This window comes from Astyanax mexicanus, chromosome 17 (genome assembly GCF_023375975.1).
Source record: "Astyanax mexicanus isolate ESR-SI-001 chromosome 17, AstMex3_surface, whole genome shotgun sequence".
NCBI lineage: Eukaryota > Metazoa > Chordata > Actinopteri > Characiformes > Acestrorhamphidae > Astyanax > Astyanax mexicanus.
Genome location: NC_064424.1, coordinates 46,407,555 through 46,420,000, shown reverse-complemented (window position 1 = coordinate 46,420,000; position 12,446 = coordinate 46,407,555). Strand labels below are relative to the sequence as shown.

The 12,446-nt window shown below is 39.8% G+C and overlaps 1 protein-coding gene across 1 annotated transcript in view; it reads right to left on the bottom strand.

The window, feature by feature from the left end:
• LOC103021859 (synaptic vesicle glycoprotein 2C-like) overlaps positions 1-12,446 on the bottom strand; it is a 46,836-nt gene that overhangs the window by 9,824 nt on the left and 24,566 nt on the right. The window contains exons 4-9 of the mRNA XM_007252819.4: positions 10,767-10,947; positions 7,300-7,451; positions 1,852-1,985; positions 1,639-1,728; positions 944-1,054; positions 32-120 (exon numbers count right to left, since the gene is read on the bottom strand). Coding sequence (XP_007252881.3) covers positions 32-120; positions 944-1,054; positions 1,639-1,728; positions 1,852-1,985; positions 7,300-7,451; positions 10,767-10,947 — 757 coding nt within the window. The remainder of the gene's footprint in view (positions 1-31; positions 121-943; positions 1,055-1,638; positions 1,729-1,851; positions 1,986-7,299; positions 7,452-10,766; positions 10,948-12,446) is intronic.

The window sequence follows — 12,446 nt, the reverse complement described above, 5'->3', positions numbered from 1 at the left end:
TAGACAGAGAGTTTGATGTAAAATCTCTTACCCAAAAGACAGAGAGAACCACACAATCGCCAGCTTGATTGTATTGTCCTTTACAGGGTAATCCCAGCACTTCAGGAACGTCGTCCAGATCTATAACACACACATTTACACAATATTGATACACAAAAAAAGAATTAAAAAACCTTTCTTCTGAAATTAAGAGTACTGGATTTTAGTGGAGCATTGCTATGAGGATTTGATTGCATTAAACAACTACAGCAGTGTTAGTAAGGTCAGGATCAGGGGCGTCGCCTGGCCTGGGCTTCCGGGGCTTTAGCCCCGAATCATTTTCCAGTAGCCCCGAATCGTTTCGCTCGGCTCAGCTGTATTATTAATGTGGAGAGCGCTGTGTGCATGGGAAATCTATTAACGCTAATCACGGTGCCGGTTCAAGGATAAAGCTCCGCCTTTCAGGAGAAACAGCCAATCAGCTTGCTGTTAGCTAGAAGCTGGATGTTGTGGATAGCCAGAATTTAGTGCTATACTTTTAATAATTTAAATGAGTTTTTTAATCCTGATCTCTGCCCATAAATTGTATGTTTTTCAGCAGATCCAACTGATCAGCTGATAAACTACACATTATAGTGTGTAACATTATATATCAAGATACTACTTGTGTCATATATATAATTAACTGGGCTGAGCCCCAGATCTTCACATATCCAGGCATCGCCCTGGTCAGGATGTTGGATGATCACTGTTCTAAAAGCTTGAAAATAGCCTTAAAGAGCTTCATCCAGCTCCACTGCTCCACAGCTCAATTTTAGCAGGCTTTATACCCCTCTAATCCACGCTGCATTCATTAGAAGGGGTTTCAATGATTCTGCATTTGGACATATAGTTCTGTTGTGTGTTTTGTGCTGTGTATGTTGTGTGTGTGTTGTGTGTTTTGTGTAGGGGCAGAAGTACCAACCCCTCTGAGTTCGCTCCGGATGCGGAACAGCACTTTAGCTGCAGGGTTTGCCGACTCCGACTGCATCTCCACCAGCTCATCCAGCTGCTTGGGGATCTTTATACGGTTTACCTGCAGAGGGAGACAAAAACCTACAAAGTTAAAGAGAGTGTTCTGTACTGTACTACTAGCGCATCTCAAAAAAAAAAAAAAAAAAAAATTGGAATATCATTGGAAAGATACTTTATTTCAGTAATTTTGATCTGAATTACTGAAATAAAGTAACTTCAATGATATTCTATGTTTTTTTTTATCTGAACTACACTATATACTGTATAGTGGAGTGTGTGTTTGTGTTAAATACATTTACAGCTCTGATACTGTGAGCTGATGCTGGAGTTACAGGTTTAAAGGTTAATAAAGGGAGTTTAAAACCATCAAAAAGGATGTCTGCAGTCCTGAAACTTTATATAGGTTATATAGTTATGTGTTGAGGACATAAGTACATATTTCAGTAATAAACTCTGATTTTGCTCCACATGTTCCATATATTTTGGACTCACTTCAAGTGGTTATTCTCCTCTTTAGAGATCATCTGGTATGGCATCGGTAATTCTGGTGTGTTCTTGCGATTACAGGACAACCAGTCAGGTAGTATGTGTGTGTGTGTGTGTGTGTGTGTGTGTGTGTGTGTGTGTGTGTGTGTAATTACTCACAGTAAAGACTTTCTCAGGCTCTCCTCTGGCGCGCATGTTGGTGTCATGGATCTGTTTCAGCACCATCCACGCCTCATCATGCTTCCCGTGCTGCCGAAACACACACACACCACCAAACCCAGTCAGATACACTAATATATATATATACATATATACATATATACACACACAATATATACACTCACACACTGTCGTCACACACTCCTGACTCACCTCCAGGTAGAAGCGCGGACTCTCAGGCATGAAGGTGAGGGATACGACCGCGCTCACACACGGCAGCGCACACACCACCACAAACACTCTCCAGCTGTGGAACTGATACGCCGAGCCCATGCTGAAACTCCAGCCTGCACACACACACACACACACACACACGAAGAGAATTAAAACACACATTAGTTGGTACAACTCGCCACAAATACAGTACAGATACATTACATTAGTAAAACACACCAGAATCATCAGATTAAAAAGAATTCCATCAACAGACATGGTGTTCTAGCAACACCATAGCAACCACCCTGAACCCCTTATTAGCACTACAGCATCCTATGTTGTATGTATAAGAAGATACAATTTTGTGAGACTCATGGACTCATGGACTGTATTGATAGGAAATGATTTTTTAGCAACATAGACTAATAAAGCATTTTATCAGTGTTGGAATATTTATATATGTATACATGCTGTGCTTACAGTACCAGTCACCAGTCTCATTATATATATATATTTTTCCTACATAGTAAATGAATACCAGGAGTAAAGCAGCATAAAGTTATCCAAAAGCAGTGTGTAAGACTGGTGGAGGAGGAGAACATGATGCCAAGATGCATGAAAAAAAATGTGATTAAAAACCAACCAGGGTTATTACACTAAATATTGATTATTTCTGAACTCTTAAAACTTTATGAATATGAACTTTTTGTTTTCTTTGTATTATTTGAGGTCTGAAAGCTCTGCATCTTTTTTATTATTTCAGACATTTCTCATTTTCTGTAATAAATGCTCTAAATGAGAATATTTTTATTTGGAATTTGGAAGAAATGTTGTTCATAGTTTATAGAATAAAACAACAATGTTCATTTCACGCAAACATAAACAATTACTCATACATATAACATTTTAAATATAATATTTTATAGTCATTATTCATTTCTCTCGCTTTCTTTCGTGGTTGTTTTTCTGGTCACACCAACATGTCTCGCTGTGTGGATATGAGGCCTACTGAAGATAAGGGCCGAACAACAGGGCTATCTTACACATCTCTTTCCCATACACACACACACACACACACACACACACTATCACAAACACATACAAAACAGACACAGCTGTGAGATCAGTATCCGGAGCTCTGCCTTCTCTCTTAGCGCTGAAGCTTAGCGCTGAAGCTGATCATTATCAGCCTCTCTCTCTCTTATTCTCTCTCTTTCTCTCTCTCTCTCAGCGCCGCGCTCTGAGGTGTCGGATCTTTATCACGTCCAGCTTAGCCCCGCCCACTACACGCCCTGAACGCCTGCACCATTATCCTGCACGAGGCTCTAATAGTGACAAAAAGAAGCTCTGAAAGAGTTCTGATCACTATCAGCGCTATCTCTGAGCTTCAGTCTCAGTGTACTCATCCTGCAAATACACTCAGTGTCTACCTGTAATTAACTCTATATAACTTTAGAATACTAAACCCAAATAAACATTAATAAAGAATAAAGTCAGTAATCAGTGAGAATAGAGTGTCTACCTGTAATTAACTCTATAACATTAAAAATACTAAACCCAAAAAAACATAAATTGGTCAGTGGTCAATGTGTCTAACTGTATTTAACTCTATATAACTTTAGAATACTAAACCCACATAAACATTAATAAAGAATAAAGTCAGTAATCAGTGAGAATAGAGTGTCTACCTGTAATTAACTCTATACAACATTAGAATACTAAATCCACATAAACATAAACCTGTAATTAATTCTATATATCACCGTATACACACATGTGAGGCTCATGTGTGTCAGTGTGTTAGTAGAGCTGTGTGTGTGGGTCAGTGTGTGTGTGTGTGTGTGTGTGTGTGTGTGTGTGTGTGTCGAGCCCTGTGGGTGTGTGTTTAGCTGCTGCTGCTGTTGAGAATCGCATTATATGGATTAGGAGTATAATGGAGTGAGCAAATGGCCGACTGCCTGGGATGCTGCTCACAGTGATGTACAGCACACACACACTCACACACCTCACACACACACCTCACACACACACCTCACACTTTCCAGTCACCATCCACATAACCAAGCTACAGGTTCAAGGTTAGGTTCAAAATATATGATATGTGGCAACAGTATAGCAAATTTAGACATATAAATATATATACAATATATAGCAAAGGGTGCCTGAACCCTGATTACATTTATAACAGATTGGATATACTGGAATAAAATTATGCCAGTTTATTTCTGGAACTCTGGAGTGATATAAACTCCACACCTTTAACACACACACACACACACACACACACACTCTAGCCCCAACCCCCCGCCACCTCCCCTCCCCACACATCTCACAGAGATGGGAGCATTGCGGCAGAACCATGTTCACACACACCACTGCGTCTCAACCGCGAAAAACGAGGTGCTAAAACAAGAGCGGCTAATCAATTGACCTCAATTACCAGCTGCAGGAGAGAGAGAGAGAGAGAGAGAGAGAGATAGAGGGAGAAGAGAGAGAAGAGAGAGAGAGAGAGAGAGAGAGAGAAGAGAGAGAGAGAGAGAGAGAGAGAGAGAGGAGAGTGAGAGAGGGAGGATAGGGGAGAAAGGGAGAAAAAGAGGAGAGGGAGGAAAGTGAGAGAGACGAGAAGAGAAAGAGAGAGAGAGGAAATAAAGGAGAGAGTAAGAATGAGAGAGGGAGGAAAGGGAAAGAAAGAGGAGAGTGAGAGAGGGAGGAAAGTGAGGAAGACAAGAAGAGAAGAGATGAGAAGAGAAGAGATAGTAGAAGGAAACTGTAGATGAGATGAGATGAGTCAAGACCAGATAATAAAAGAAAAAAAGAGAAAAGAGAAACAAACAGAAGAAAATAACAGATTAAAAAATGGAGATATGAGAAGATAAGAATAGAGAAGAGATGAGAAGACAAGAAAAAAAGAGAGGAAAAAGAGGAGAAACAAAACAAATAAGACTAAGAGAAAAAGACAAGAGAAAAATCTAATTCATTATAATAATTAGAAACAGAAAGATGGAGAGATGGTCCCACTTCTTTTCCTGCATCCCTTCATCACGCCCTATCTCTTCTTTTCTCACTTCTTATTACCGTTGCTGTGTTAAAGATGAATTATAGAATGCTATCGCTTCACCTCCTGCTCTCTCTCTCTCTCTCTCTCTCTCTCTCTCTCTCATCTTTCTCTTTCTCGATCGTTCCTACTTTTCAGCATTTCCATCTCTCTCTCTCTACTGCTCTAAATCTCGTCATCTTTTTATCCCTCTATTTACTGTTTCTCACTTTCTTATGTTTGACTTCTCATATTGTGTTTCTTTCTCTCTTTCTTTTATTCTTTCTTTTTCTCTCTCTCTCTCTCTCTCTTTTTTTTCTCTTTTCACACATTTCTGCGCTCACTCTCGTTCAGTTTTGTGTTCCTTCATCCTTTAAATATCCTTAACTCAGCCTACATTAATCATTTTCACCCCTCCCTCCCTCCCTCCCTCTCTCCTCTCTCTCCTCTCCATGCTCCCTCGCTTCCTCAGCTATCCTCAGACGACCTCTCCTCAGCTCTTCTCTCCTCCTTTGTTCCCGAATCCTTTCTCGTCCTGCTCTATCCCTCCTCCTTTAGCCCGATCCCTCGTTCAGAGGCTTGTAATTCCATTATTTCACACAATAACGCTTTAATCCCCGCAGAACCGGACAGAATTCCTCCGCGGTGTAAAAGGGTGTTTATTGAGTGACAGATCTCATTAGCCGAGGCTCGGCTCCGTCCGGGAGAACTGCTTTTGTATTTCTTGTTGCTGTCAGAAATGATCATGCAAAGTAGAAAGGTGTATGAGTGTGGAAAGGTCACAGAGCGGTGGATCAGCAAAAAACAATCATATTACTGCAGAGCACTCGCTCAAAACTCGCTCAAAACTCGCTCAGAACTCGCTCAGAACTCGCTCAGAACTCGCTCAGAACTCACTCAAAACTCACTCAGAACTCGCTCAAAACTCACTCAGAACTCGCTCAGAACTCGCTCAAAACTCACTCAAAACTCGCTCAGAACTCGCTCAGAACTCGCTCAAAACTCGCTCAGAACTCGCTCAGAACTCGCTCAGAACTCGTTCAAAACTCGCTCAGAACTCGCTCAAAACTCGCTCAGAACTCGCTCAGAACTCGCTCAAAACTCGCTCAAAACTCGCTCAAAACTCGCTCAAAACTCGATCAGAACTCGCTCAAAACTCACTCAAAACTCACTCAAAACTCACTCAGAACTCGCTCAAAACTCACTCAAAACTCACTCAGAACTCGATCAGAACTCGCTCAGAACTCACTCAAAACTCACTCAGAACTCGCTCAAAACTCACTCAAAACTCGCTCAGAACTCGCTCAGAACTCGCTCAAAACTCACTCAGAACTCGCTCAGAACTCGCTCAAAACTCGCTCAGAACTCGCTCAGAACTCGCTCAGAACTCGCTCAGAACTCGCTCAAAACTCGCTCAGAACTCGATCAGAACTCGCTCAAAACTCGCTCAAAACTCACTCAGAACTCGCTCAAATCTTACAGCAGAGGGTCACAGAGTTTCTAAAAAACTGCATAAATAAAAAGTTCAGTCATGAAGGTTTGGCATAAAGAGAGGAGATGAGAAAATGGGAGAAGAGAAGAGAAACTAATAGAAGAAACACAAAAAAAACTAAGATGGGAAAAGGAATGAATTAGAAAAGGCGAGAAGAGAAAGGAGTATATAGGAGGAGAGAGGAAAAAATAAGAGAATAAAGGGGAGGAGAAGAGAAGAGAATAGAAACTAAGAATAAAGATGTTAAGAGATTTTAAAAGGGAGGAATTAAAATGGAAAAGAAGAGAGAAGTAAAGAGGAGAGACAATGAGAAGGTAAAGAAGAGAAAGTAATAGAAAAGAGGAGGGAAGAAGAGAACAGAAACTGGTTGAAAAGAAGAGAAAAGACAAAGGAAGAGAGGAGGGGAGAAGGGAAGAAAGAAGAAGAGAAATGGATAGATAAGGGGGGAGAAGAGAGAAAAGAAGATAAGAGAAAAGAGGAGAAGAGAACAGAAGAGAACAGAAGACAAAAGAGGTGAAGAGAGGAGAATAGAAGAGAGAAAAGAAGAGCATGGAAACTGATAGAATAGAGGGGAGAAGAAAGATTAGAGAAAAGAGATGAGAAGAGAAAAGGACAGAAACTAAGGGAAGAAAAGAGAAGAGCAAAGAAACAAAAAAAAAACCCTAAAAGACAGGAGAGATGATAGAAGAGAAAATAAGAGAAAAGAGGAAAAGAGGAGAAGAAAAATGGATAGAAGAGAGAGGAGAAGAGAACAGAAACTAAGAGAGGATTTTTTTTTAGTAAAATTTAGTAAAAAAATTAGTAAAATTTTGAGTTTTTCTAGAAGGTTTAGAATTTCTGACCAGTTAAAGAAAGCCGGACTGTGAATCCCTGTTGGATGAATATGGTTGAGGGACCAGGTGAAGGTGTTTGGACTCACCGTAGTGTGGGATGATGGCCCAGGCCATGGCAGAGGCGTAGATGCCCCCTATCATCCAGAACATACAGAGCCAGCTCAGGTGCTCCCCACGCTTCTCTCTCGCCAGGAACTCCGCAAAATACGAAAACACGATGGGTACTGCCCCTCCAATCCTGCAGAGGAGACATCATTAAAAAACATACTTTCAGTCATGGGTTAATCCATATTTATTCTTGTCTTTTTCTGAGCAGAAAGAGTTTTTTTATATCCAGTTTGTGAAAAATTGTTGGCTAATAACAATTAAAGACATAAAAATCAGTATAAATCATATTTTATAATCCTGTATTGTGGGCAAGGCCTGAGCCAGGCTCCTCCCCTCTCCTCTCTAAGCGTGTGGACCTGATTGGTGTATTGTTTGTCCTTATCTTCATCACAGCTGCTTTAAACACAGACCTGGAGCTCCTAATGTCCTAAGATTAATCTCGGCTCCGCCCCCCCACGCACCTAATTAATACATATAATCCACCCCGGGATCAGGTCTGTGTCTGAGCAATGACCTTTGACCCCCGTAAATCTGTGTGTGTGTGTGTGTGTGTGTGTGTACTGGAGGGTCTGCAGATTGGAGAAGCAGCACTGCTGGAGATAAGAACCCCACAAGGACGGAGAACAGGCCACTCATTCAATTAGCAATAAAACGCACTGCTGTACTTATCCTTCACTCTCTCTCTCTCTCCCTCTCTCTCTCTCTCTCTCTCTCTCTCTCCCTCTCTCTCTCTCTCTCTCTCTCTCTCTCCCTCTCTCTCTCTCTCTCTCTCTGCTGCAATGTCAGAGCGGTACACACTGCTGCTGCTGCTCACTGGGCTGATTTAACCTACTGGCACTGACCCATAACTTAAACACAGAGAGGCATTAATATATATATATATATATAGAGAGAGAGAGAGAGAGAGAGAGAGAGAGAGTTGTATAAAAAGAGAAAGCAAAATAAAAAAAAACACATGAAGAAACGTTTTAAATAATAAAAGAAATCAGACAGAGAGATGAAGCAGTGAGAAAGAAGAAAGAAGATAAATAAAAAGAAAGAATAAATAAAATGAAAACAGGAAGAAGGGGACAGAAATAGGAAGAGAAATCAGATAAAGAGAACTTGAGACAGAGAGAGAGATATAAGCAGAGAAAGAGATAGAAATGTTGAAAAATGTAGAAAAAAGAGATAAAAGAAAGAAAAAGACAGAGAAAGAGTCAAACAGAGAAAGATGCAGGAGTTGCAGGAGATGCAGGAGATGCAGGAGAAGAGAAAGAGAAGGGGAAGACAAAGAGAGATACAATGAGAAATAGGGAGCGAGAGCATGAGAAAGAAAAAAAACAAAGAGACATATTAAAGGGAAGATGAGAGAGAAAGAAAGTAAGAGAAAAGAAAGAATAGAAATAGAGAAACAAAATGAAAAGAAGAGAAAGAGTAAAAAAAGAAAGAGAAATTAGATATAGAGAAAGAACTTGAGACAGAGATAGAGAGAAGAAAGTTGAGAAAAAGCAGAGAATGTAAGATTAGGAGAGACGGTGAAAGCAGAGAAAGAGAAAGAGATAGAAATGTGGACAAATATAGAGAAAAATAGATAAAACGAAAGAAAAATTGAGAGAAGGAGAGAAAGAGGAGGGGAAGAGAAAAGAGAGATACAATGAGAAATAGGGAGTGAGAGAGTGAAAAAGAAAAAAGGGAAGAAGAGAGAGAAAGCAGAGAGATGGAGAGAGAGAGAGAGAGAGAGAGTGGCGTTCACAGAGGAGTCGTTATCTCAGCATGGAGCCAGACAGAATGTTCAGAAAGACATGGGGGGTCACTATATGTGTGTGTGTGCGTATAGTGTGTGTGTGTGTATAGTGTGTGTGTGTAGTGTGTGTGTATAGTGTGTATAGTGTGTGTGTGTGTATAGTGTGTGTGTGTGCTTCACTCTGACAGCACAGACCCCACAGGAGCAGACAGAAGGCCTGTACTCCAAACCTGAGGTCAAACTGAGGTCACACTCCTGGCGCTGGCCAATCAGGCGCTAAACTGCTCCCCGTCCCGCCGTAAAGAAGCCTCTAGAATTAAGTGAGGAGAAGCCGCTCCGGACGAGGAGATAATTAAAGAGCCTCCAGCAGCAGATTTCACTGATTTTACTCTGCTGCAGAGAAGCCGAGCAATTACAGCACCGACGATCTACCAGCCAGAAACACCCAGTATCTCAGGGGGACGTCTGTGAAAAATATTTCACACTTCTACTACATAAAAGTGATAAAACTCCTGCATCCGGACTGCAATTGAAAAAAAACAGCAGGATCAGTGAGTTTTTAGGCTTTTTTCTCAGTCACATGACATCATCGTAGCGTTCAGTAGCTCCTCCATTTCCACTCGCTGTAGTGTTTTTTATTTACGTGGATCTCCGTGGAAACCGTGGCACGCCCAAAGTGTACAGTAATTACTGGGCACGACAGTGGACAAATAGCTATTTTATTAAACGTGAGGAGACGAAACTCAGAGATACATTTTAAAAACTACTGGAGGAGCACAGAGTTCAGAGAAAAACAGTAGATAATTCAGCCTGTAATTTTTTATCTCAGAGGACGTCTGAGAAAAACACCTGCATGATCGTTCTGGACAGGAATAAAATCACAGAGGATAAAAACCCCTATAAAAGAGAAAATGACCCCAGAACCCCCTGAGAAACTAATCTCATCCGAAAAGGGCTCTAAATTCAGTATTTTAACATTTTCTGTACTGTAGATTCAGTGTTAAACAACCCAGAATATATTTAATACTTTACTTTCTTCGAAGTAGCACCTCTTGCTTAAATAACAGCATATTTGCAATTATTTGTCATTTTTCTCAGTCATTTTTATGAGGTAGAGTCTCCTGGAATTCAGGCTTTCAGTTAACAGCTGTGCTGAACTCATCAAGAGTTAATTATTTGAATTTCTTGTCTCTTAATAAAGTGTTTGAGAGCATCAGTTAAAGTAAAGTAGTGAAGAGGTAGAGTTACAGGTATACAGTGAATAGTGAATATTTGATTAATGTTCTAATCCAGATTATGATAAGCAGGAACTACTCAACTAATTAAGGATAAAAAAAAATAAAGGTCAGTTAATCCAAAAAGAAGAATTTTAAAAGAACTTTGAAAGTATCCTCAAGTACAGTCCCCGCAAAGAACATCATAAATGCCATGATGAAACTGGCTCTCATCAGGACCGCCCCAGAAAAGGAAGACCAAAAGTTACCAAGTCAACAAAGTATTTTAGTTGTTTTTTACACTTTTAGGTTACTACATAATTATTTTAAGATTTAATATTTCCAGGTCTATTTCATGTATCTACATTTTAGTTGTTGCAATTTCTCTGGTTCTCCATCACTACAGGCCTACAGGCTTAGAGCTGTGAGATTCTGGGTGAGAAAACCAGCATTCTGCCACTAGTGAGAAGCTAAAAACGGAAAGCAGTGAACGAGAAACACTCACCCAAACCCGGAGAGCATCCTGCAGAAGAGGAAGGTGCTGTAGCCCTGCACGAACGAAGAGAGGAAGGCGAAGAAACCGTTTACAGACATGCAGACCAGCAGACACTGCCGTCTGCCCACTTTATCCGACAGCCCACCCCAGAAAAACGCTCCCACCATCATTCCCAGATACACAATACTCCCTGAAGAACAGAGAGAGAGAGAGAGAGAGAGAGAGAGAGAGAGAAATAATCAATTTATTCTGAATCAAATTTTTGAAATTGGGGTGTAAAACAAATATAGATATATCAAATTATCTAAATATTTTATTTCGATTTTTAGTTATTAGTTTACATAGAAAGACGGTGGTTTATTTAGTATTTTGTGTCTTAAAACTCTGTCATTTTATCTCTCACTGTTCTGATTGGATAAAAACTTTTCTTTTACTCAGATTTGATTATTTTATTATTACAATACAGTGCCATGAAAAAGTATTTCTCCTCCTCTATAGATTACCATTTGCTTTTGTTTTTTTTGTCACACTTACATTTATCAAACAAACTTTAATATTAGACAAAGATAAAAAAGATAAAAATCATTTTTTTAAATTATGCTTTCATTTTTTTAGGGGAAAAAATCGATGCAAACTGACCTGTTCGTATGTGAAACAGCAAAACTAACACATTTCAGAAAATGAACTTCATACTGAATGTTAAACATGGTGGTGGTAGTGTGACGGTCTGGGGTTTCTTTAGCTGCTTCAGAACCTGGATAACTTATAGACAGTGATAGATGGAACCATGAATACTGCTCTTTACCAGAGAGAGCAATGGACACAACATCTGGCAACATTATATCAGCCAACCAAACAGCAGTTTAGTTAATAAAAGTCTGAACGTATGAAGTAAAGCATGTTATATTATATTATACAGAAAAAATAACTATTTTCAACAGATCAAGCAATTAAAAATAAATAATTAATATTTATATATTTATTCGCTGAACATTTTTGATTGCATTACAGACAGAAAAGTGCATAAATCAGGTCTGAAAGGGTTAATATAAAGAACAAGTGTTTCTTTAATACACGTTCCTTATGTTCAGAGACGAGGAAGAACACATTCAGGCCTTTATTTATTTAGTCAGATCTATTCCCCTCTGATACTGTAGCTCTAACAGACACACACACACACACACACACACACACTCATACACACACTCTCTCTCTTTCACACACACACTCTGAAAATGCTGACCGTGAGGCTGGGGCTTGATTAAACAGCACACACAGCCCAGCAGAACAGAGCCAGCCTCTCTCTCTCTTTCACTCTGAGAAGTTTATGTTCATGAGTCTCCATACAGTCATCAACCCCATGCTTTCACTGCTGTCTGCAGTTTCACCAGCTCTCACACTGTGACGCTATGTCTACTGCTGAAAATAATATCTCTACCTGTATCGGTATTGAGTGCAGAGTGGAAAAAAACCTTAAAATCATATTTATTGTTAATGATAATGCTCCCTGAATCATCATTTTATATGTATGTTTAACTCTTAATCAAAAAAAGGTTGGAGCAGACTGGAAAATGCAAAAATAAACACATCCCAGTGACCAAGAGTGACCAACCTACTGATATTACTCAAAAAGGGCATGGACAGCTCATCCAAGAGGTCACTAAAGTGTTAATTATTCATTGATAAGAA